General features: G+C 42.5%; 1 protein-coding gene across 2 annotated transcripts in view; it reads right to left on the minus strand.

The window, feature by feature from the left end:
* Nucleotides 1–1,286: 1,286 nt before the first annotated feature.
* The window catches only part of Ap3b1 (adaptor related protein complex 3 subunit beta 1), a 200,858-nt gene continuing 175,012 nt past the window's right edge, over nucleotides 1,287–27,132 (minus strand). Inside the window, exons 25-27 of one of the 2 annotated variants that reach the window (XM_057789797.1) lie at nucleotides 17,897–17,994; nucleotides 12,932–13,070; nucleotides 1,287–2,002 (exon numbers count right to left, since the gene is read on the minus strand). In XM_057789797.1, coding sequence (XP_057645780.1) covers nucleotides 1,849–2,002; nucleotides 12,932–13,070; nucleotides 17,897–17,994 — 391 coding nt within the window. In that variant the 3' untranslated portion in view covers nucleotides 1,287–1,848. Of the gene's footprint in view, nucleotides 2,003–12,931; nucleotides 13,071–16,765; nucleotides 16,801–17,896; nucleotides 17,995–27,132 lie in introns of those variants that run through there. The other variant, XM_057789798.1, reaches the window with a different exon arrangement.

Below are 27,132 nucleotides of genomic sequence, written 5' to 3' on the forward strand. Positions count from 1 at the left end.
ACCTGTTGTTTCCCTACAGCCTGTCTGCTCTTCTTAATGTGATCCATTCTCTAACTCATGTGTGCTCCGAGTTTCAATGTACCCCCTTCTGTTTTCTTTCAAATCACATTCTCATTAGGCTGGAGCTACAGCTCAGCAGGGAAGATCACCACGTTTAATTCCCAGCACCCACATTAGTGATCAGGGTCACGGGTAACTCTGGCTCCAAGCGGATCCCATACCTCTGGCCTCTGAAGGCAAAATGCACCCCTCCCCATAAATGCACATAATTAAAGTAATAAAAATAAATTTTAAAATCCACTGTTGACAGGCTGGGTGGCACAGGTTTATTGTCCTTGCTACTTTTGAGTCTGATGTGGGTGATGACTTGAGCCACTCAGCATCCCTGACAGTGAGAGCGTGTCTAGAACTGCAGAGAACTGAATGCTGTGGCGGTGGCACTACTCAGAGGGAGCTAATGAGCCGGTGTTACTCCAAACACCATCACCTGTGTCACCAAGGCCATTGCAATCTCAACCCGTCTTTTAAAAGGTTTATCAGCCAGGCATGTTGCTACACATCGATAAGTCCAATGCTTGGGAAGTAGAGGCAGGAGGATCACAGCAAGTTTGAGGCCAGCCTGGTCTACACAGTCAGTTCCAGGCCAGCCAGGACTTGTCTCAACAACAGCAGCAATAACAAAAACAAAATATAAATATAAAAACATTAGAAAAGTTTCCTGATTCATACAGAACAATTTTAATGAAGATGGTTATTTGCTTAAGTTAGCAAATAAAATAAACAACCTATAGAAAGATGCTAATATGTATATAGACCATGCAGTTTTAATAGCATATAATTATGTGCTAGATAGTCTTGATAAGAGCTGGGCACGGAGACTTTTAAAGGAAAAATGAAAGTCAGGATTTATTTACCAGGTGTAGCAGACATGGTAATCAGATCTCTAAGATTAAAACTGCACAGAAAGAGATGTCTTACTTTACATACAAAGGCTTGTTTTGTTATTAAGCACTTATTAACTACTCTATAGCACAATTTGAAAATTTATTTAGTTTAGAGAGCTAAGTGCTGATGCATGCCTGTCATACCAGCACTCAGGAGCAGAGGCAGGAGGATTTCAAGTTTAAGGCCAGAAAAGGCTGCTCAATGAAACCCATCTCAGAGAAGTAAAGAGCAAACCCAACAAGACACAATACCTTGTTGGGAACAGTCTTTCAATAACTAAGTCCCAGAGTCTCCAATGTGTGACCGGAACAACTTAACTTGGGAATAAAGAATTTCAGCCAGTGAGAGTCAGGAGAGGCAAAAATGCTAGTTTATTTATCTATTATTCAGGAGTAACTTCATGATGACAACTGTCAATAACCAACCACAATATGAGGAAGTTCAAAGAAGGAATTTTGCAGAGACCATTTGTTTTGCATTTAATTTAAAAAAGTATGCTATTTCCTTTTCAGATACCAAGCTGAGAGGCCATTTAGATGATTTCCTTGCTAATTTCAGCTTACTACTGAAGGAGGGATGATTCCCAGCACACTTTTAATATCTGATTCACATCCATCATTTTAAAAAACCAGAAGGAAGATGAGGCCAAAAGAAGTCGAAGGCAGAGGAAATGCTGCATGGACTCAGGAGTTGGAAAAACCGACAGTAAAATATATGTTCTTTGGTTAGCAGAGCGAAGAGGGGAAAGGACTGCATACATGATAGATACACACCAGCATTCTAAAGCAGGAGACAAGAATGTCAAGAGTGTGCTCTTCCCCCGCTGCCAGATGGAAGGGCTATTATTATAAATGAAGGGCAGCAGTAGCGGGTGCCAGATCCCGAAGCCCAGATGTAAGCGGGTTACCCCTGGGACAGGACAGGTTTCAGCTCCCGCAGCAGAACAGAACCAATCAGGGTTTTCTCGGTGTTTATGATAAGTTGGGCTGTGGAGCCTTCCTTCAGTTCCACTGTGACTAGCATCAATGACCCACTGTGCACAGTTTTAGCTGCAAACCTGCAAGAAAAAATAGAAGAGAGACCTTTTATCCTGAGAGGGAAAAAAAGGAGACAGCACACGTTCAAAGAGCTTTAAAGTAATTCTTTCTTAAATGAAATAATTGATTGAAGGTTCCCTACACCTAAAGCCAAGCATCCTTAGGAAAATCACTGAACTGCCCAGCCTATGCTTAACACACGCAGGCCACTTTAGTGTATTTTACAAACAGAAAAAGAAAAAGAAGCCTGTCTCATTGGCTTGAATGGCAGGTGCATGAGGGTTTTTCTCCTTACGATATACTTAGGAAACAACCACTCATTTGACATTCACATTTACCATGCCATTTAAAATATGCCGCCACTTTTCCCTTTTTAAAACACGTTAAGAAAAGATATCTTCTCAAAGAGCTTGTAATTTTAATTCCTCATCTCTGAAAATGATTATTTAAGAAGCTAGATAATTTCATGTATATTATAAAATTCATCTCAGTGAAGTCACTCATGTAAAAAATATTCAAATTCAATCTCTATTGCTAATGTTGACATGAAACAAAGTCACATGACAGTCAAGTACCATCCCATATCCTCACTTAATATTCAGAACATTGGATCCTTATTTTTGCTTTAGGATATAACAGGTAAGTTGAGGTCTAACATGCTATTACTAAATTCCAAGACACGAAGAACGTACTAATTACATGGAATTAAAAGCAAAACTAGCCTTTAGCACTGCAATCGGCTGAAAAGCTGCGGAGGGCACAATGAACTTCTGTCAGTCCTGCTACTTCATTCTGCATGCACAGGGGGCTCAAGGCCGGGAGGGAGACTGGCACCCCCCTTTTCTGCCTCCATCTCTCCCTCATGGACCATGTTCTGCACATGCTGGGGGGAGGGAGTCTGACTGCAGGGATGAGTGGAGAAGAACAAAGTTGCTGCACATGAGCTTTTGAAAACACTAACAAGTGTGGAGCAGGTCTGTGACCTGCTGTGACCCCACTTTGCAGGGCCAATCCCCTTTCCCCTCCCTGGATGACACGTGTCTGAATCTGAGCCATCTGCCTCAATTTGTGCAACATCTTCAGCCACAATGGCACCCAGTTAGCCCTGACACAGCTCACAATACATAAAAATAAAACTGCCGCGCTGACAGCATGCTGTGCACTATTCAAGAGCAAACCAACTGGTCAGTGTCTCCTGTCTGACGATTAGCATGGGCCTTGCACAGTGCCCAGTGTCCTCGGGGATCTGTTTAATTACCATCAACAGAAAAGAAGGAGTTTATCAGGAGGCTTTCAGAAAACTTCACTCCCGACTTAATTAAAATATTAGCCACTTAAGCAGGAAGCAGATTCTCTTTAAATGAAAAGTAATTTCTTTTTTGAGTTTTTAAAAATGACACCAAGATCTTATCTAACACATTAGAGTCTTCTTTTTAAGATCCTAACAAGCCATGTTGGGCCAAATAGAATGATGAAAATTAGTTCTTCAACAATTAGAATAATCCAATGAGAGAAAAACAGATACACTCTTCTTACTTGGCCGAGACTATGAACTGCACTTTGACAATCCACAGTAAAGCGAGGGCTAAAGGCTCGTCAGCAGTCTTTCTAGTCGCCCCGCATATCTCCAAACATGCTGGAAACCTGTAGGAACTGGAGAGGTAGTTCCTGCAGAGAACTAGTTTAGGACTGTAAACCACAGCCATGTTTCTAAGGCTTTACAAGCTTTCCATACACACTTTCTGTGCAAACGCACACGAAGCTAGGCACTCTGGGCACCTCACTCTTTCCTTTAAGGGAGAACAAGCTACTCCCTCACCTCTTACGGCTCCTTACAGAGTCACGTATTTCTTTTGCCTAAATTTAAAAATTATCTTTATGTAATATGTGTCTGTGTGGGTCTATGTGCATGTGTGTGTGTCCCACCAAATCTAGACGAGGGATGGGATCTCCTGAAGATGAAGGTATAGCCAGGTATGAGTCACCCAATGTGGTTGCTAGAAACTGAACTCAAGACCTCTGGAAAATCAGCAAGCATGCTTTAACTCCTGAACCATTTCTCCAGTCCTGGTCTAAATTTCAGAGGTTGTACAGCTTTATAGGAGAAAGGTATTTCTGTAGTTTGCTAAGACACAATGGCTCCATATTCCCATTCGTCTACTCAAGTTTCCCCACAGACTTGGTCACCATACCTGTAATTCATCCAACAAATACTTCAACAGAGGCCTCTATTTCTGACAGGGTTCTAATCATGTAAACAATACTCTGCTTAGCCCTGTATTTACTTAGCACTGTGCCTGGGGACCTCAGAGGAGGAGACTACACCTAAATTGGAACACAAAGCGCCCGTTTGAATTTCTGGGCTGCTGAGCCCCAAGGCACATTTTATTTCTCTTCCATTAAAAACCACGAAGAGTTAATGTCACAATAACAACAACTAGGCAAAGACAAATGTCACTGTGTTCACAGAGATTAAAATTAGTATTTTGGGCATGTTTTTCAAATCCTGTTATAAAATTTTCAGTGTCTGAAAGAGAAGGATCATGGAGCGGAGGCCTCACTTGAACTGCAGGAGCCGCGCCTCCAAGGAGGCAGCTGTGTTCGCACAGCCCACAGGCCGGAAGATCAGGTGTCCTGACATGCCCATTTCAGTGCAAAAGGAGCGTATTTAATTGGAACATGGCATGATTACAACTGGCTTCTTTGGGTCCTTGCAAGCAAAACCACTCCCCAAAGGTACTAATTATTTAAATTCCGAACAGCCATGCTTTAGCATATATTTAAGTTAAAGTTATGGGAAGAATACTAGTTAATAAACAAAGCTAGAAACCTTGGCTGTAAATACATGCAAACCTGATGGGTGGCATCAGGTCTTCAGTACTTGGTCTCAAACAAAGTCCTATTGTGACTTTTTTTCCCAGGAGTCAGGTGAAGTTCCGGTCACCGTAAGTAGCTACTGTTTATACCATGTGACTAGAGGTGGGTGCAAAGTACTTACACAAACTCATCTGACCCAACGAGGCAGGGGACTGACAGAGATGGGGGGGGGCATTGAAGCACACAGAACTGCAGGTACTTACCTGGGACACAGGGCCAGTACATGGCAGAGCAGGGATTCAAACCAAATACTCTGAGTCTAGGTCACATACAGTTTCTCAATAGACACAACACACTCAATATTTGTTTTTAATTAGTCAACAGATGATTTTTCCTATGTGCCTAGCACGTGTAGTTTAACCTATCATTATGCCAGAAACCTTAAGATTTTCTCCTTTCAAAGTTATGTGCTTATTTTATATATTCTGCAAGTCAAAAGCATCCCGATTTAATTCTGTCATATTTTTAATCCTTGCTCTTACAGGTTAAAAATTAAAATACTGTCTACCTTTTCCTTCCAAAGTCATCAGTAAAGACAAATATAAAATCTTTTTGAGAAGAGCTGTAACTGGGAGGGAGTACCAGGAGACCAATCAGACCTGGAAACCAGGGCCAGCACAAATGAGGACCAGAGTGACGACAGGCAGAGATGCACTGCCTGTGGACGACAGCTCCACGTTATTGAAGGACAGCATCTACATCTTTTTCATTTCATCCTAATATTAAGCACTCCCTGTTCATAATCACCAGCTGAGAAGGTAAACTATTGCGCTGCGTGACATCTTACTAAATAAATGTCTTGTCCATTAGCTCTAGCAACTGACATTTAGTCTTTGTTGAATCCTTAAGATTCACAAAAAGGGCCAAATAAGCTCAGGCTGTGACCTAAATCTGAGAAAAAAATGTCTCACTCTTTTAAAAAGTTATTTTCTAACGATGGTGGGAATGATGAAACTGGCCACATAACAACAGATCCTGAATAAATATATTGTCTGCAGTTCATTTAAGTTTCTGAGAAACTGGATCATAAATGGTCTTTATTCCCCCCCAAAGAAAGGAAGTGCCACAGCTCAACTGTCGCAAGAAGTAAACACAACCGCACAACATGAATGCATGTCTCTCAGAGGCGGCCTCCACCTCACAGCACCCACAAGCGAGCTCCTTATGCAGAAGCAGACTTGCTGCCCTAACGACAGCTTGACAACATGCTTTTTCTTCTCTTGGATAGTCTTCCTGCTTTCTGGTTTTTCTATTCTGAGTTCAATTTTCTTGTGCTTTCTGTTCTACTGGTTATCAGAAGCTGTGACAATGGCCCACTCAGGCTCAAACTTTTTTTCTGACTCTGTACACGAAGCCTTCAATTACTGCCTGCTGAAGCAGACAGAATCCTATTAGTAAGAGACGATCACGGGATGCCCTGCCCTGCCCTCGCTGTATAAAAATAATTAGTCCAAAGTTGACAAATGTGTAATGAAGTCGCACAATCATTATATGTAAGATAGCCTGGCTTGAAGGAAGCCCTAAACATCAATACCACAGTGTGAAGATTTGGAATATTATTTTCCTAAGGATTCAAAACTGTAAATCTTTATTGCTTAGGCTTAATACAGTTTAAACAGACAGAGACTCCATATGCTGCAAAGAATTCTCTTTTGTTGACTATAAAACCGCATTTCAAGTTAAGTCCATTATACTATTAGTACTAAGAAAAAATTTACAAGCGATTAAAACTGAGAGAATTTATCTGAGGCATGTACTTTAAGACCTGCCCTGGCCCATGGGAGATAAGGGAATTGTGCTCCCGTTAGAGAGTGGAGTCCTTTCCACATGGGAGACTGTATAAAAGCCACCCCACTCCACCAGTGCAGTGATGTGCTCTCTTTCTCTGTACAGAAAAACTAAAACTTAAGTGCACTTTCCAAAGAAAACCTAAGGCTCCCGTCCTGCCTCAGCAGCTCTGGTCTGCCTGCCCAGGGGTGTGGGGTGAGACAGTGTTAACAAGAGAACCACACAGCAAGGTCAAGTCGTACCCCCTTTCTTTGATCCTTGACAAAACTGTCAACCCAGAGGAATGCCTTTCATTTTCTTTCTTTCTTTTTTAACATGAAAACATCTATTTATTCTCTTTCATGAACTGCTACATTATAAGGCATTACCTCACAAACGGAGAAATTAAATAAAAGTTAAATACAGAACATTTTAAAGGAAGACACTTTTGAGCAGTTTGGTTACATGTAAATATCCAGACTGGCTTTCTGTGTAAAACTGACTGAGTTCTGCGTCTGTTTTCAAATGAGGCACTGCTTCCAAAAGCAGTGCTGCCCTCTAGTGGACAGTCACCAGCCAGCGGAGGGAGCAGGGATCCTGTTCCCTAACTCACAGTTCTGTTGGACTCAAAAGGTGCCATATTGGAGAAAAGACCAAGACAGATATTATTATATCAACAAATGTTCTTAAAAACCCTTGTTTCAGGACAGATTAATAAGGGACTGGAAGTACTCTTGGAGCTTCTTAAACAGTAGGCACCAAGACAGTCAATATCACAGGCTAAGCAAAAATTGCTTTCTTGACAATCCTCAAAAATCACGTGGAATTTAAATCTGCTGAAGATTCCATGAGAAAAGAAAACAATCAATAAGCAAAAACAGTATCCTGGAACCAGATGTGGTGGCTCACACCTATACTCTGAGCATTTGGGAGCTGAGGCAACTTCCAAGTCAGTCCAGGCTATAGGCAAGTCTTTATCTCAAAACAAACAAAACAGAACACACCATACCACACCAAGCAAAAAAACAAAGAAACCAACCAAACAAACAACACAAATCCCTATGAACTCACCTACACTACAACAAGTTCAATCAACCTGAGGATGGAAAAAGGGAAATTATTAGGCCTCTCACCAAGAAGCGACTGTCCATTGGAGACTCATGACAGATCTTATGGGACAGAAAAGGATACATAAAAGTATATCCCCTATAAATATCATTTAAACAGTTACATAGTAGTGGGACTTACTGGGATAAGATTTTAGAAGTCACTTGTACCTATACTTTAAACTACTATATGCTGACAAATCAGTGACCAAGATCACCATGGATATCCTATTCTTTGTAAAGCAGTAGACTTTCTTAGTAATTAGTGACTAGAATAACAAGAGCAAAACACTTCCCTACCAAGATCTTTACATGGACAAGGTGTATATGACAACAAACTTCAAATTAGCAAAGGGTAGACAGAAGGCGAATCTTAATTAACATCTCTGGGGGAAGGGACAGAGCACTATGCCGAGGGTGTGCTGAGAGTGAGCAGTGACCTAGGTGGGCAGCCAAGCACCCAAGAGTCATCCAGATGCCCAGAGTCTGTCTGAACCCAAATATCACACTTCCCAGTACCAGGCCAACTGGGTAAACTTGTTCATGAGAAGATAAGACAAGACATGTCGATATAACGCCAATGCAAATGTCGCAATTCTGAACACGGTGGAAGCATTGGGGCTGGTGAAAGACACCCTTCCTTAGCGACTTGAGACTACTTTCCAGGCCCTGCTGCAGCTAACTCACAGAAGAACCTGCAGAACATCTCCCCTGGGGCTCGGAGCAGCTTCAGGGCAGAGCCCAGGCCTGACAACATGTGTAAGGCCCGAGATGCAGTATGCACACCCTTCACCTGGTGTCCCTTACTGACTGTTTTTGAAAAGAAAAGACATAAACATACGAAAGTGTTTTTACCCATGCCACATGCCTATCCCCAGCTATTAGCCCAGGGCTACTCCAAGCTGCAGACTCTGGAACATAAACGCACATCCCAGGGCTGGTTCCTGATGTGCTGAACTCAATCACAGAAATTCCAGGTGGATAAGCTTCACACAGTCTCCCACCTAATTCTTTCCAGAAAATATCTTTAGAGATTTGGGGATCACGGATGGACATTTAGTTTCTGAGTTCTGGTACTGCAGTATCAGAGCACTGTCACCAGTTACTGAGCAGTGGCACCTCAGTTTCTATACCCTGGTGATAGGAGCCTTCCTCAGAAACACTGGATTTTTCTCAGGCACCTTTTCTGGCCCTTGATGAGCCTCGGTAGCCTCCCTCAGAACACATGAACTCCTGACTTTGAGGAATCCATCCATATGCTCCGAGTGCTGGCCATCCTGCCTTCCCAGGCTCTACCCGTGACTTACCTTCACAGTTCTGACTTACGACTCCCCACAATGTACAGCGTACCACACACATTTCAAAGGAAGAAAGAGCTATCCCACTACATTGTTAGTAAACGCTCTTGGATGATGCCAGAGCTTCTCGTTCCCAGCTGCTGTTCCTAACTTGTATAACTGTGACCTGGAAAGCTGCACACGGGCACAACAGCTGGCGCCTCACTAAGATGGCTGGTTCTTCCCAAGAGGAGGAAAACCAACAGGATGCCAGCGAGGAGGCAGGCAGTCGGCAGTGCACTCACTTCCGAATGCTCTTTAGGAAAATGGCGTTTAAACACCATGCAAACTAAAGGTAGGTGCACTTTCTCAGATGACCTCTACTTTCTATTTAGAGTCAGTCTCACTCGAGGTTGCCCAGGCCGACCTTGAACTCACTCAGTAGCCAAGGGGTCTTGAACTTTCTGTCCTCTTGTCTCAGCCCTAAAGTAGTTGAGACTACAAGACTACATTTCCAGGCCGCGTACTTTTTCTTAATGAGCAGCATTACTGTTGAAATGATAGGCACCGTTTTTCCTGTTCAAGGAAAGCTCCCACTTGGTACTGTTGCACACTCTGGCAAAGTCATCAAGGTTTACTTTTCTTAGGAACTCACGTATTTTTTAAAATTGGTGTTTAATGCAAAAATATTCAAATTTTGGGGAGCTGGAAGAATACATTATTTCAAAGTAAGACAATGGGAATTTTATTCATTATTGGTTAGGAAAAATATAATGGCATTGTTAAAAGTCCTGCAAGAAAGAAAATACCTTGAAAATTAAGCAGAACACATGCCAGTTTGTTATATAACAAAATTTAGTATCTTTTTTTTTTTTTTTTTGGTTTTTCGAGACAGGGTTTTTCTGTGGAGCCCTGGCTATTCTGGAATTTGTTGTGTAGGTCAGGCTGGCCTCGAACTCAAAGAGACACACCTGCCTCTGCCTCCTGGATGCTGGGATTAAAAGGCGTGTCCCACTACCTCCTGGCCCCAAAATTTAGTATCTTAAATAGGAACAGTAAGAATGCTTTTCATGGGAGGCAGAAGCAGGCGGATCTCTGTGAGTTCGAGACCAGCCTGGTCTACAAGAGCTAGTTCCAGGACAGGCTCCAAAAAAACCACAGAGAAACCCTGTCTCGAAGAAACCAAAAAAAAAAAAAAAAAAAAAAAAAAAAAAAGAATGCTTTTCATGTTTGGTATTTTAAAAATAATCTAAAGCCAATTACTGTTTATAAATATTAGAGTGTGGTTGGTCTTGGTCTTTCAGAAACTCAAAAGAGCTCTTGGAAAAAAGTACCAGAGTCATTGAAAACATCACGGGGTTTCAATGTTGTCATCAGCAGACAGTATCTAGGCTTAGAGATTAAAAAAACATCTCATGGGGTAACATAACATCAAATGCTACAATCTTAACACAATACAACTCAAAAAATAATAAACTGTCAATTTCTGCTATTAAACTGCAATCAGCAATTGTTATTTCATTTAAGTGAAATTAAGAAAAGCACTAACATAGATTTTATAAATAATTAACTGAAAACAATGGCAGAATGTTAGAAAATCAGCCAAATAACTTGAATCAACTCGACTCATAAAATACGATAATGAAGTACTTATGCCTGGAAGCCTTAAAAAATAAAAACATTTAGGGCATTATATAGCTATATTTTTTGTAACAAATGGGATATTTTCAGGTGAGAGGCAAGTTAGGAGAGCACAATCTATTAAGTCTACATAGACCTTTTATTCCCGTCAACCACCCACCCCCAGATTGCAGAGTCCCAACCCAGGCCATTAATGATGGAACTAAACAGGAACACACCATGAGATCCTGTACATGAGGGCCGAGCACATTAAGGCTGAGTGCCATCTCCACGCTAAAGTAAGTGGTTCTGAGTTATCTGTCTCCTTTGCATTAGCAGTAATAATTGAGCACTGACTGTGATTTTTAATTAAAGTCATTTGACCAGGCAAGAGGTTGCAAACCTGTAGAACAAGTTTCAGGAAAATTATGTGTTAATCAGGATTACAAAACTGGCTTTTGAATCTCAGACCAGTCTTGCTCTCCAGCCCACTTCATTCTCGGGCATGGCTTTCTCTTCTGTTATAAACTGTCTATTTCTGCCAGCAGAAAATAAACAAAACTATGTTAAGCATACTTCCTAGCCCGTCTTCCAGTAGGAAGATAGCTTTCATATTATTTATCTTAATTTAAAAGGTAATTTTATTTCTTTTCATCGCAGAAATAAAAACATGCAAGATTGGCTTTTGTTTTCTAAAGAATAAAAACCACGACCCAACAATCCTCACACAAGAACTGAAGCAGAAGTTGGGAGTGAGGACAATCGCGGTCTTCTGAGCTTTGCAGGAGATTAGGAAGCCTGCAAGAGGGCTGCAGTTAGAGAGCGGAAGGGACACTTCATAATAAGCCAGAAGTTAAAGCCGACAATGCCATTCTTACACTTTCATAGCTTTAGGAACTCATAAACATTAGAGAAAAACCACAGGAAAGCAAAAAGGACTAGGACAGTTTGGCAGTGGAGAGCTTGCCTGCCAGGTACGATGGTTCAGTCTCCAGCGGAGGAGATAAAACAAACCAAATAGGCAAACTCTGAAGCAAACAAACGCTCTTCCTTTCCCGAAAAGGCTTTGTTTTCTCTGGCCCTGAGCAGCATCACTTGGCCGAGGCCGGGTTTGCGTCAAGGGGCCAGTACGATAACCTGTCTTCCATTTGCTCACTTTAATCACCACCCTCCACGGAATGGACAGGGTTTCTCAGAAGTGAAAACCTCAGCGTTCTCAACTGATTTACCCCAAGTTCCACCCCCTTCTCTTGCTGTAAACAAAAATAAAAACAGAGCGCACCTGCTTCTTGAGTCGCATACACAACCTGACACTGTCCCAAGGGCACAGAACAACCAGGCAGCTGTGAACAATGGCCTCCCCGCTCTGCGCTCTGTGGAGGACAGTCCTTCTGCAGCTGTCCCAGCATTTCAGCTCTGCCTCCCCTTTTAGCTGTCTACCTATGTCCGTATTGGTGGCCGAGTTGAGACAACATGGAGAAGGAATATCCAGCCCCAGACCTCAAGGCCAGGTGCAGCGGGTCTGACACCCAAGCCATCCACGGCTTGTTTCACACAGAGCCTCTTCTGCTTCTGAGCTGATACAGAAGAAAAACAAAGCAAACAGACCCAAATGGCTACCTTTTGAGTCTAATTTACCTCTGTAACTGATGACTGCATGAGAAGGAACACATGCAGACAGTGGGTAGCTGTCTGCATGGCAAAGGTATGCCATGATGTAGTCTGTGATGACTCCTTTGAGCTCACAGCCCTGTGGATACGGGGCAATTCTTATCTTTGCTTTCACTTGAAGCCACAGGCACCAGCAGTATACAGAGTGCAAATATGAGCCGCATCAGGACACAGGACCTGGGTGCCTGGTGGGGAGGCGGTACTCAGTCTGAGCACAGCAGCTGTATTTGGCCCGCTGGTTGTACAGCAGTTCCTTAGAAATCAGAAGCAGCTGTAAGGGAGTGCCTGTCAAGGGAAGGCTGTGTCTACTGTGCCCAGTGCCCCACTCTACTCTTAAAAGTTTTTCCTAGAAATCCAAATCCAGGAAAATAAGGTAAATTCTTAACAGCATTATAAAGGCATCTTAAGAATCCACCAAATTATCATAAAACATAGATGTTGTCTGAGCATCCTTCAGAAGCAACCACCGGAAGGATGCTATAAAATGGGGACAAGGCTTTGACTCAAACCGATTCATCAAGCAGACCACCAGGCATATGGTTATTTACTGACAGAGAAAACAATGCCTTACACATCAGGAATGCACTTATGAGTACAGGAGTATGCCCCAGCCACAGGCCAGTCAGCCCACCTGTGTACGTTATCTTGTCCTGAAGGCACAGCTCCAAGGTTGGCAACATTTACAACCTTCTGGAGGATCATGGAGGGAGTGAAGTTCTGCGGGGCAGCGATGATTGTAGCAGAGGTCTCATTCATCCCAGTGAGTGTTCCTGTAACAGCAAAGGAACATTCCATTCAACTGGTCTTACTGTGAAAAGAATTTTTAACAGCTTTAAGCTCACAGCCAAATTTTAAAACTTTTCTCAATGAAAGGGTGAAAGGGATACTACTTTAGAATTTAATGTATATTTACATAAAATTAAAATGATGCCAGTGTTTCTAAGACAAAAAAAAAAACCTTCATTGTGTAGAAAAATACATAAGATGTTGTAAAAAGACAAACAGAACATTCTTCATAAATCTGATTTTAACTAGTGCAGGATAAAGCCTAAGCATTCTAAATAAAAAGTTTTTTACTTCAGCCCCTTTGAGAATGTACTGTGGGTCACGTAAACTCCTCACTCCTACTTGGGCGGGCACTGACTTCTTAACATCATTAGTTATTTGCCCTGTTCCTTCCAGGATCACCGCCATGCTGACTGACAGCAAATGCAGTAACCGAGCCCCAGCAGCAGTGCCCAATAGGAGGCCTCCAAATGACACTCGGTGAGGGCTGCACTGACTGGAAGTCAGTCAACAGTGGTGCAGCTCTAGAGCACGGGAGCTCTAAACTACATCAACAACAAAGCCGTCTGTCTGCAAACAGAACTAGAGCCAAAGACACAAACGACAGTTTCTCAATAGAGAAGTCTGATAACAGGAACAATGTATATCACAAAATTCTAAATTCCTGGGCCTTTCAAATAGTATTAGAAAAAGAAACTTAAGTGAAGTAAAATTACAGACAAACCCCACAGTCAATAAAAGACATACCATTAGCGTCAGAGCTTCAGGTGGATATGTTCAGGCAACAAACTCAATAACAGACCAAACTCTTGGGAAAATATTGAAATTTAGCTCCTGGGCTAAAAACCAAAATGATTACAGTAAATGCCATCTATTTGCATCTGTGACATAAGTCACGAACAATAATGGTGTCTATTCAACACAACAACTTTTGAAGACATTTGATCAGGTGCACAGCACTATACGCCATTTATGAAATGCTTTTCAAAAAATGTGTGCACAGGCCTTCTCATTTAACCTCCAAGCCTATGTACGCACTTCAGTTATTTATTGCAGAGGAAATATGAACATTTTAAAAGTCCCTCTGCTAATAACACTGCACAAGACTGTACTCCCATCTATCAGATAAAAGCCAGAACCAACTACGCCCAACAAGGAGCACGGTTACTAACCACTCTCAAGCCCCAGGAACACTACGTTCTGTCTTAGGCCGTTTAACTTTAACATTAGGCAGAAGCTTTAACAACTACACAAGCGGCCAAACTGTGCTTTTAAGTGAAGCGCAGAGGCTGACATAAGACTGCCGAGAGATGTGTGCACTCATTTAGGATTTAAACCGTCTCCATTAAGCTCTATTGAAGAGCAACCGCTAAATAAATGAATGCAACTATGTTTATGTTAAAAGCCTGTTTCCCCGCAGCATGTAATTAAAGGAAATGCTGTACAAAGCCAGTACTTTTGTCAAGCTCCTGTAAATGGAAAGATGGATAGCACTCAGAGAAGTGAATGCATTGCTTCATATTTAACCTTAACACTCTTGTCATTAATGGTTTGTCTAACTTATTCTATAAAAGACAAGGTACTGCTCCATTGAAGTAAAATTAAAAAAATCAACTAAACCATGCTTTTCAGAACAGAAGATTCATTATCGTCAGCTAATGTATTGGCATAAAGCAAAGTAACATCCTATCGAGTAAGGCACACATTCAATCTGCCTTCCCACCCCCTTTTATTTTTAACTCATGCTGTTTTATTGTTATAGGCAATTTGTACCACTCAGCATGACAGTGTAAACTGAATCAAGATTAATTTACATGCAAAAGAACACTTAGGAGAGCAGCATGGTAAGCAAATGTATTGTCTCGATTGCTGAGGTGGAAAGGAACCTGGAAGGGGAAAGAAAGGTGCTCTAATTAAGGGGCATCAAATATGATTGCTTGTGGTAGTTAAGGGCCAGAAAATAGCAAATGTCTGACCATTTAAGGAATTAGCATCTTGCGAGCTGGGAGCCCATAACATGGATGCATAAATCACAATAAAATTAAGCAAGCATTCTAGATTTCTTTCTTAAACCAGAGATTTTGCTTAATGAAAATGTATCTGGTATTCACAAATTAACAAGAAAGAAAAATATGCCATGGTGATCATTAATGTTTGCCCATACATGTATAAAAGCAAAGGCCCAGGGAAATACTTAAGTTGTCAGAGGGAAGGGCTGGGCAAGATTTAATTTAGGCTAGGCTTATCGGATGAAATTAATAGCTAAAATGAAAATCAAGGAATGCAATGAAATCTTATTTGAAAAGATTTTTCTAAATTTTAGATTTGCAATTTAAATGACAGGAAGAGAATGATGCAGAGCAGGCAGCCTGGTATAGATCACTGGCCTGAGTCTTTGAAAGGAAAACTAAAGAAACAGAACCCATTTTTTAAGTATACTTCCTAGTATTGAAAGGCTCTCACACACAGCCCATTAACTAACTGCAATGCTCCAAACTCGTAACAAATAAATCACACGTCCGTCGAAGGCTCAATAATATGAATACTATAACACTTTCAATATATAGGGCAGGCCAGCATAGTCTGACTGAGCCCCTGGCCCACACCCGCTGTTCTGACCACACGAGTTCAGCAACGGAGAAGATGACGGGCAGGTGGTACGCTGAACAAAGCTTTGGCTTTAAGGAATATGAATGCAACATGTCTGCTGAGACCGCTTCTAATATTTTGCATACTTTCAGTTTTGTATATCTTTGAAATAAAATAAAACCATACCCCTCCTTTCTTCTTTATAATTTTTAAATTAAATCCCAATGAATACACTTAATGTACTTTTTAAATCTTAAAATAGGTCCCGTGAAATAAGACACTAACTATGAAAGTGCACTCATCAAAGTAAGAACAGGCTTTAAAGCTAGGACGTAACAAAACATACGCATGCTTCCTCAATTTACTTCCATCTTTCCTTTTAGCACTTTATACTGACAAAATATGAACAAGCGATTTTCATTTTGGGTTAGGGTTTCCCTCTGGTGAGCCATCTTAAGGGGTCTTCTGTGAACGCTTAGCCCCCTTCCTGGAGCAGGTTCACTAATCCATGTGTAAAGTTGTGGACTGAGACCTTTATTAGCAAACCCGCCGAAACCCGAAACTAAGGAGATGGTACTGAAAAAGCCTGTGGTGAATCTGCCAGCATCAAGTCCCACATCAAAGAGTGAATTCAGGAAGACAGAGCGAATGATACAGAAACGCCAAGAGACCTCGAGGATTTACAAATACTTCATATAAACACATTTTCAAATAGCTTTATTCAGAGTAGCCTTTCTGCTCTATTAAACATAGCAAACAGCTGCCAGATTTATTCAGACAAATAATCAACAACCATAGGAGTAAAATGGCAGAAGAAAAAGGAATTTTGGCAACAAGCCCACAGAGGACGGCGGCTAGTCTCCGTGTGCACCTCTCTCGTGCACTTGCGGTTCTGTATGGTTAGTCAGCGAAAAATCCCTCAGTCACAGCAGACTACAAAACATCTGATTGAAATCGCAAGTATTCTAAACAAAAGCCGAGAGAGAGCAAGGGCATGCAGTGATCTGCAGTGCAGACAAGCTGCGACCCGAAGGCAGGCAGGCAGGCTATCCCCTACAATGGGCACCTTCCTCCCTGGCGCGCCACTCACCTGGTTTTGCTGAGCAGATGTAAGGCAGAGGCAGGCTTTAGCCAGCAAAGGGCAGAACAGCAAACATGAGAATCAATTCATTTGTCATTGGAAAAAGAAAGCCACAGAGGTAATTTCTTCTACAGTAACACTCAACTTTTAAGAAGACAAATGCAAAGTTGGATTTAGTTATCCCTTTTTAGAAAACCATGTGACAAGGTCTGAATGGGAAAAGATTCTATACTGACAGTGTCATCTGAGGTTTCCGTGGGGGGCACTTCTGTAACAGGTGTTTCTGAACCCACAGCCAGCCAGGGCTGGAGTGAAATAAACACTTGACAAGCGAGGAAGTATGAGCTCTCCTCGGCTGGGGTCTTGTGTGCGCAGTACTTCCTGGAAGACTGAAGGCTAGGACTGACCTCCAGATAAAAGGATCTTTGATTACACCCTCCAGAGGAATAATTCTTTAGGCTCACATAAACTTTTACACATTGCTGTGACAGCATTTAAAGAAACACTGTACTTAAGTATCTAAAATCGGTGTTTCCCCTGTATCTATACAGAAAAAGACCCTCGTTTTTATTAGAAAGCATGCTTGACTCTGGACAAGTACAATATTTTCTTTGGTGTATATTTAAAAATCTTTCAGACCTAATTTAGTCAAAGTATTTCTTTAATAAAATTCAGTCAAAAGAAAACAGAGGTTTTCAATAGTATGATTAGGACTTGGTTCTGGAGGGTAAGGTGTTACTGTGTATATAAAAGCACACTAGGAAATGGAAAGACAACTTTGTAACAACCTACAAACATATGCAGACCTGAGGTTTGCAGTGGTAGAAAGAACATGAGTGAGTCTCTAGTTCCTGTAAGTTAAAACACACAAGAACAGCATGAGGCTAAAAAACAACTCTTAGAATTGAACAACTGACTAAGGATCAGTCTATTATTTTAAAGACATATTCACTGATTTTCAGCCCTGCCAGGAATATACAGAAACACGCACTTTTAAAGTCTGAGTACATTAGAGCCAATGGGAAGACTGTGTGCTGCCTGTTGCTGGCTGGGCATGCATGGAAACCCCAGGGCCTGTTGGAGGCACAGGCACCTACTGTTTAGTGCAGAACTTTCTAGCAAACTGCAGTCACCTCTCACCTCGCTCCTTCTTAAAGTCTTTCTCTGACATGGCCACAGGTAAAAGCAGTTCCCCAACAGGAGGCTGAATGTTGACGTTGAAGCAATCATCCTTGGTGCTAAGGAAAAAAAAATTCAAAGATGACCAAATGCTTAAAAAAAATTGAACCACTGCACAGTTTAACAGAAACAGTTAAACCTGAACTTTTGACCCTTCAACTTCCACCTCCAGGAGCTGGTTATAGCTTGTGCCACCATGCTCGGTTTATGCAGTACTGAGGACAGCCCAAGGATTCCTGTATGCAAAGTACACTATGAAATGAGCTACACCCCCAGCCCCTCAGCATTTTAGTTTTCATTCTGGTTTTTTTTTTTTTTTTTTTTTTTTTTTTTTTTTTTGAGATAGGGTCTTTTGCAATCCAGACTGGCCTTCAACTCCTCATGCTCCTACCTCTACCTCCCAAGTACAGGAATTACGAGTATATGCCACCATAGCTGGCTTTTGTTATTTATTCTTTATCTACAATAAAATAAACAGTGAACATTTGCTTCTTTATTTATCTAGTGTGTTTAAGTTGTGTGTGTGTGTGTGCATGTGTGCACATGCATACACATGCATGCCAAAGTGTTCCCGTTACAGGACAACTGTAAGGAACCGGCTCTCTCTCCACTTTTATGTACCTGCAGAGATCAGACTCAGGCCACCTGTCTTGCTCCTTCACCACCTGAGTCCGCTTGCCAGCTCTAAACTTCCCTTTTAACTAAAATCATTATATTTTAATTGTGTCATTCACTGACATGAAAGTTGTTTCAATTGACAGGATGTGACAAATTTAAGAAAGTCACTGTGTTTCTAGTGTTAGATAGGAAACAACACAGAGTGTAATAGTTTCACTAGACTCGCTTTAGAGATGTCCAGTTAGGCAGTTGGGGTTAGCTGATGAGAGCTGCCGATAAGGAGTGCGTTTGGCTGCAGATAATCAGGAAATCCAGCAAAGAGTTTCTTGTGAAGCAGGTGTTTATTGTCTAGAATACAAGTCTTGGAGTTACAGTCACAAGCTCATTAAGTGGCTAAAGAAACCCCAAAGGACCCCGATTTCTCTAGCTTTCCACTCTACCACCCACAGGATGCTGGCTTTCCTCATGGTTGCCAGACGGCTCCTGAATCTCCAGGTACCACTTTTATATTCCAGTTGAAGAGGGAACGTGATGATGAAGTGATGGGCAAACGAGCCAACCAAATCTGTTCCTTCTTCTGAGGCAGGGAAGCAAAAGCTTCCTGAGTTGCCTACAAAGCGACTGAATCGCAATGGGCAAGGGAAGGTGACTAGGAGGTGGCTGCTCTAGATACAGTATGTTATTAGATGAAGTTAGGGTGAGAAAGGAAAAACAGAAAAAGAGACATGAAATCCACTTACATTTATGTTACTACTGATTTTATTCTTCCTGGTGCTAGGGGCCAAACCTAGAGCCTGATACATACTAGACACTGCTCCACCACTAAGCTTACTAACTGCTTCCCCACTCTCAGACAATCTATTCATGTAAGCTACCTTAAGTTTTCCCACAAATGAACTGTTCAAGGCAGACCCGTAAGGACTGTTTATGTATTACCCCAACATTTCCTAAACAAAGCTGTGATCTTATCTACTGCGACACTGGACCCTAACCCAAGTCTGGGGGGATGGAGCAAAACTTCCTGTGTTCAGAATGTCCAGGTGTGTGCTAGGCTGTGTGGAAAAGGTACACCCCAGCTGCTATGTTCAGCAGGAGTGGAGGGAGGAGAGAAAACCTTGCACCTAGGCTTGTGTTTCGGGAATGGTGAGCATGGACGAGGTCGATGGCACAGAGCAGAGGGCTTTCTAGACAGCATGCCCACTCACGCCACTTTTCTATGGAGAGCTGCAGCTCATGGCTGTCGTCTGGCCTCTTCACTGAAGTGTGCGGACACACGCATGGCCAAGTACTTTATTCACAGAACCAACACAAAGCACTTTCCAGGTTTAATTTTCAAAGATTCCTTTCTATTTCTGTCTGTGTAAGCATGTACCCAAGAGGCCAGACGACAGCATCAGGTCCCCTGGAGCCACCTGATGTGGGTGCTGGGACTGGAACTGAGGTCCTCTGGAGGAAACAGCAAGTGCTCTTAACCACTATGCCATCTCTCTAGTCCAGTTTCAATGTTTCTCTTGGCATTTACTGTGTATTTTACTCATTAAATCTGAACAATGAGCCTATGACACAGGAAGAACATTGGAGAGGCTGGGGGTGTGGCTCAGGGATAGAGTGCTTGCTGGCATGATTAAGGCCTTGGGTTTGAGTGCCAGCAACATCCAAAACCAAAAACCCCAAAAAGAATTTAATCAACATGGCCAAGGGACACACAGCCAAGTGTCTCCGCCTCAAAGCCCACTTCTCTGGTTGGGAAGCATTTACTTTTTTTTTTTTTTTTTTTTTTGGTTTTTTGAGACAGGGTTTCTCTGTGGCTTTGGAGCCTGTCCTGGAACTAGCTCTGTAGACCAGGCAGGTCTCAAACTTCCAGAGATCCGCCTGCCTCTGCCTCCCGAGTGCTGGGATTAAAGGCGTGCGTCACCATCGCCAGGCTTGGGAAGCATTTACAATGGGGAATTAGAAGAGACAGACTGAGTGACGGATGGACAGAGTCTTTGAACTTTACACTGAGAACAACTGGGTGAATGACGGCACATTGAAGAGGAATCTGGATTCTACACCAAATAACTTGGCTTTAATCATCTCATACTCTGAGGTGTCCAGGAGACAATAAAATGCAAATTAGGAGGGGCAAGAAAAGAAGGTGACAAGGAGAAAGAGGACACCCCGAGGTGTGGTGCAAGCCTGTGGACAACAGGGGAAAGGGACTAGTGGAGGCAGAGGGAAGGGCGGCTCCAAAGGGAAGCCAGATCCGCAGGGAGGCCTAAGCTGAGAAGCGCTGATGCTCACGTCAGCAAGAAGGTCAGATGGGAGGGGAACACAGTGCAGCGAGGTGCAAGAACAGCAGAGAGTGACCAGAGGAGCATGGAAGGCATGGAGCTTCCCGAGCAGGAGACGAAAGGAGCCGTGAAAGGCAGGCAGGGGCTCCTGCTAGAGTATCATCTTTTTTTTTTTCTTCTTCCTTTTTGGGTTTTTCAAGACAGGGTTTGTCTGTGTAGTTCTGGCTGTCATGGAACTTACTATGTAGACCAGACTTACCTCGAACCCAGAGATCCACCTGCCTCTGCCTCCCGAGTGCTGGGATTAAAGGTGTGCACCCCCACTAAGCACTAGATGAAGGGTTAGCCTGAGAACACAGAGAAAAGTCATGCCCGGAGCAGGACATCCAGCCCAATGGAAGGGATGGCTAACTCATTAGAGAGATGTGTCCATAAGGGAGTAGCTGTCACACCGCACACTATATTAACTGTATATGTAATTTTTAAGCTAACGAGACAGAAAATTAACCCTTCAAGGTGCTAGTTATACCAGTATTCTACAAAATAGAAGGCACAGGGCAATCTAGTGAGGAAAATTCCTACTAATTAGTTTTTTTTTTTTTTTTTTTTTTTTTTTGGTTTTTCGAAACAGAGTTTCTCTGTGGCTTTGGAGGCTGTCCTGGAACTAGCTCTGTAGACCAGGCTGGTCTCGAACTCACAGAGATCCGCCTGCCTCTGCCTCCCGAGTGCTGGGATTAAAGGCGTGTGCCACCATCGCCCGGCTTACTAATTAGTTTTTTTTTTTTTTTTGGTTTTTCGAGACAGGGTTTCTCTGTGGTTTTGGAGCCTGTCCTGGAACTAGCTCTTGTAGACCAGGCTGGTCTCGAACTCACAGAGATCCGCCTGCCTCTGCCTCCCGAGTGCTGGGATTAAAGGCGTGCGCCACCACCGCCCGGCCTAATTAGTTTTTTATACCTTTAATTTTGTGTCATATTTTCTTTATCTTAGTAGGTAAACAATGTCAGCATGGGCTGGAGAGGTGGCTCACAGGTTAAGAGCACTGGCTGCTCTTTCAGGGATCCTGAGTTGAATTCCCAGCAACCACATAGTGGCTCACAACCATCTGTAGTGAGATCTGGTGCCCTCTTACTAGTATGCAGGCATACATGTAGGCAGAACACTGTATACATAATAAATAAATCTTTAAAAAGTCAGCATACCAAAACCTATGCTTACATATGCACGTGTATATTCACATATGCAAAAAACAAACATTCGTCCAAGGGATGCACAGCCAAAATTTTACTAAGAGAGGCACGTACATAATTTCAGAGGTAGAGACCAGAAGGACAGAGGAACTGCGCTATCGCTAACTCTTTCTACAGTAAGAAAGGTGTTCTCCCAGGGCTCCAAGGTGGCTCTGCTGCAGTGATGGGTGGGAGTGGTGCAGAGTGGGGAGGGAGAAGGGGAGGAAGATGGTTTCTCGGTTCTCTGGGGTCAGGGGAGTACTCTTGAATGGTTTCTCCTAGTGTCACACAGTGTGCGGGGGAACAGCAGACACCACTGGCCAGATGTGCTCTGCTCTTGGTGCTCGTGTACATTTTCTCTTGTGTCTGCTGAAATGGAATCACTGAGTGTCCAAAATAGGCATTGGAGGAAACTGTAACAGAACTACAACACTGCAGCGGTGGACGCTGGTACTGTCGGCTCTTTCTTCTTTGCTGACAACGGGCCCCAGGAAACTCTCTGCCTCTCCTGCAGTAGAGTAAGTGACCCAGTTCTGAGCAATGAAGCATAGACAGATTCCACTGGGAGTTGCCAGAGAAGCTCTCTGCTTTGCTGTTTGGACACAAATATGGCTCTTTTTCCTTGATATACCCTCTCCCCCTCCTCACTTTCTTTTTTAGGGGTTGGGGGAGAGGCAAGAACATAGACAGGAGCCTTTGAGTAGAGCAGTCTTCATGCGGCCATTTACAGGAAGGGTGTTCTTCCCCGAGTGACCTGATAGCTCCCTAGGACACAATTCCTAAAGTCTCTATTTTGTTTTACTGTGGTTCCTGTGATTATGCCAATGAAAATGTTTTTGTAGCCTTAATAAATACTCCATCATCTATAAAAATTTCTCTTCATTTAAAACAATATTTTGACCTTACATCTTGCTTTCCAGTTCAACTTTAGATATGCTGAATTCCTTGGAAAGCTTTATATTCAGCTTCTATGCTGAACGTAAAGAATCTGTGTGAGAACGTCTGTCTGATGCATACACAGCTTTCAACTTAAGAACATGGTATATTTCTTCTTACTACTGCCTTTCTCCTATCTTAAAATACTCTGCATATTCTTTTAAGGCTTTCAGAAAAGTTACACTCTGTAGCCCAGAAATCTGTAACACCTTTAGAAACTCATTAAATGGTTTCTCTTTTGATTCCAAGATATTGGGAGCTAATAATTCTAGGAATACCTGTTACAACTCCCATCAGAAGGGAATGCCTTTGAAAGCATGTCATTTACCCTTTCTGACTCAGAGAGGGTGGCTCTGGTACTCTCATGGGCATGGATAATGTGCATGGATCAGACATCAGCTAATTCACCACCCAAGCAATGTGCTCACTTGTGGGTTATCCTTGGGGGTCTGAAAATCAGGGACACAGCCTGGGGATGGGCTCAGGTGATTTGTTTTAGAAAACTTTCAATCATAAGGCTGCTTTCTGTGAAGTTCTAATACAGTTAGTCTTTCTATTCTCATTCATATTTTCCTGTAAAACAATTAACTTCATCTAAACATCCCAATACACTAGAAAAGTATACAATGTATTATTTTAAATTCCTGAAAATCTCTTCTTTTACTTTCTCTTTCCAATCTTGGTCTCCTTTTTCTTCAGTAACACCAGCTCAGTTTTTTTAACAATACATTCCACAACCACTTTTATTCTCTCTAGTACACCGACCATATGAACATACACGCCGTTCTTTCCTTTAGTTTCTATGTCATCCTCTCTCGGTAGGGCTGTTATCAATAGCTGAAGTTTAGGCTTTAGCTGTTTAATAAAGGTGACATGACTTGGGAAAGCTAGTGGGTGAGGACTGCACTGGAGCTACTCCTGAGGGAAGAGAGGCTTGTACGTCTTAGGGAGCTAACAAAATTCCAAGGCTTAGGAAGCTCAAGAAACTTACGGGACTCAGAAAGTTTCAAGAGTCACAGGGCTCGACCCTAAAGGTCTACAAGCAGCCACCTGCTGGGGGAAGAGCTCCCCACAAGTTGAGCAGGAGCTCCAGCAATGCAGCGGGAGGACTTTTAGGCTTCTTAGCGATGCAGCTGATCTTGCATCACCCAAGTGCCTGATTCTGTAAGTGACCCCAGAAAACACACTGGCTCCCCAATAACACAGGTGGCAATCGTTCCCTTGGCCTGCTGTTAGCTGTTAGTACTCTAGCCAGGTGAAGAGATATTTGCTCGCGTCTCCTCAGGAAGAGACACACACAGGTATACATGCCCTCCTCTTCCCCTCCAGCTGTATTATTTTGTTTCCTGTTTAGCACACTTATTCCCAGTTCAATTCAAAAAAACCAAGTTTTAACAACTCCTTTGTTTCCTCCCTTCCTTGGGGTTATCAATGATCTTAGTGACAATATTTACTATTTTAAACCCTATTTAAATTGCTGTTTGCTATCAATCAATTTAAACACACGACAAGAAGGACGAGGTATTCACTCCTTCGCACACTGGTCCATGTGGAGATTCTGGGTTTGGTTGATGATTACACTATTTTTGATATTATATCAATACTTATTTACACACACCAACACTGTTAAACTCTCTACTTTTTGCTTCCCCCTCTCTTCTGTCTTTTTCTGTATCAGATTTAAAGGATAAATCTATCCTATTTCTTCAAGTAATTTTTTTTTTTTTTTTTTTTTTTAGTTTTTCGAGACAGGGTTTCTCTATAGCTTTGGGAGCGCGTCCTGGAACTAGCTCTTGTAGACCAGGCTGGTCTTGAACTCACAGAGATCCGCCTGCCTCTGCCTCCTGAGTGCTGGAATTAAAGGCGTGTGCCACCACTGCCGGGCCTTCAAGTGACTCTTTCACAAAGAATCTGTAAGTAGCAAACAGAATCCCTGCTTGTCTGAAGAGAATGTGTATCAAAAGTCTTATATTTTAAAGGCTGTATCCTGAGAGAAATCTCACTACTTTTGCATTGTTTTTCTCTCCCTTTTTTCTGTTTTTGAGACAGGGTTCCTCTGTGTGACTATCGTGGCTATCTGGAACAAACTATGTACAGCAGGCTGGCCTCAAACAGAGCTCTGCCTGTCTCTGCTTCCCAAGTGTTGGGATTAAAGGCTCATGCCCAGTTTGCATTGTTCTTTTTTAGGGAAGCTGGGTTTTGTTGCTGTTGTTTTTGTTTTAACTGTAGAAGCTATTGGGATAGTGTTCGAGTTTTCAGCAGAATGTGGTCTTTTTGAATCTTTCACTCTCGTCTTGTTTGTCCTTTGGTAAGCCTTTCAATTTGATATTTGTTTCTTTTGTTTTGGAAACTGCTTTTCTATAAGTTATTTCTTTTTCTCTCCTTCTATATCTCCTTTATTTCCTAGTCTCCTGTCCCGTGTTTCTGTTCTCTATTCCAGTTAGTTCCTGGCCCCGTCTTCCAGAGCACCAATCTGTAATCAGCTGTGCCCACTCTACTGCGTATCTGCTCCCTTCACAGTCCCTCCGGGCTTTGTGTCCACCTTCAGCCTTCTCTTTTACATTGCAGTTTTCAGCTTTCTCCAAAGCTTGGTCATCCCTGACTGTCAGTTGTTTTGTAACAGAATACAGCTAGTTCTACTATACATTAGCTAAGACATCTTTTCTCCAATGCCTCAAGTAAAATGTAAAATGTGTCCCCCCTGTAAAATGGGGACAATAATAAGTTAAGGGCCAATGTGGAAATTAAACAAATGGACACCGTGAGTGTCTGGAGCAGCAGTGAGCATATTCTAAGTACTTAACAAACGCTGCAATTACTGTCAGGGTGGAGACTGGGATATGGGGTTCATGAAGTGAGTGAGACACGGAGCAGTGACATAGACCGAGAAGGCAGGAGGGCAGCACATACTGAGGCTGCTTTCCCTCAGCAGTCTCAGATCCCTGCTCCCTTCTAGGACACAACAGCACTTCATTCCGTCCCTCATCATTCTGCTGCCCTGCGTGCCTGTGGTCCTCACGTGCACACAGTCCTTCCAGTCGGCCTCACTGTTCCTGCAATGGTGCCTTAGGCCTCAGCCAATGTCTGCACCAGAGGGGCCGAGGCTGGAATTAGTAGCTCTTTAACCCCCAGGGCTTCCTGGAGCCTGCTAACTTTCCTTCTCACACACCACTGCGTGTTTGCTTTCCCCAGATTTGCCTCTCACGGGAGTGTCTGGTCACTGAGTACTCAGCTGCTCCTATTTGTTTCCTAACGCCCAATAATCTTCACAATTTCTGATCGGTCAGCAAATGGCATTCTCTCTCTGTCTCTTTTCTCCCTCTGTCTCTGTATCTCTTTCTCTGTCTCTCTTTATACGCTTACCCTTTAAAGAATGGATTTTTCTTTTTAGTGGATTTTGGACAAAAGCAGTGGTGAAGTGTTGTCTTGTAGGTAACTTAGCCACAACGTATAATCTTTGATACAGTCCTACCCACTCACTACCAGGATGGGGACTTGTTTATGCACTATTCATTTGATAGATCAATTGATATATATTTTAATCAAGAATTTATTTTGGTAATGATTGGAAATACAAAGTAAAAGGAAGTTGCTATAAAATACATAAGACTAAGTATGCATATCACTTTCTCTCTCACCCCATCATCTACCTCATTGTAACGAGACAGAGTTAATCTAGAGTAGAGCAGCACCACTTTACCTGTCCTCACCCTTCTCATGACACAAAGAGACCTAAATGCTTCAGTCCACACTCTCGGCATTTCCAAAGGCTTGTTATCAAACATGCTCTTCTTACCCGCAATCTGACATATTGATTTATATAATGTATTTCAGGCAAAAAACAAAAATCTTAATACCAGCCACACTTACTCTTCCCCTTCTTTCTACTGAGAACTACCAAGGCGACTACAGCAAAAGGTGCCACTTACTATGCAAAAGGCACAGTCAGGGACTGGCACCGAAGACCGATTGATCTACCCATTACCACATCTCCCTACCCCCACTAGCACTACTATGAAGCTATTGATTGAAACACTGCCGATCGGTTTCCATTTTCTGATTTTGGGCAGGCCAATTAAGAAAGTGAGTAATTGTGATTACACTGTTTCAGGATCAATTACACTTGACGTAAGACAAAGAGCTC

Source organism: Chionomys nivalis, chromosome 15, assembly GCF_950005125.1.
Source record: "Chionomys nivalis chromosome 15, mChiNiv1.1, whole genome shotgun sequence".
NCBI lineage: Eukaryota > Metazoa > Chordata > Mammalia > Rodentia > Cricetidae > Chionomys > Chionomys nivalis.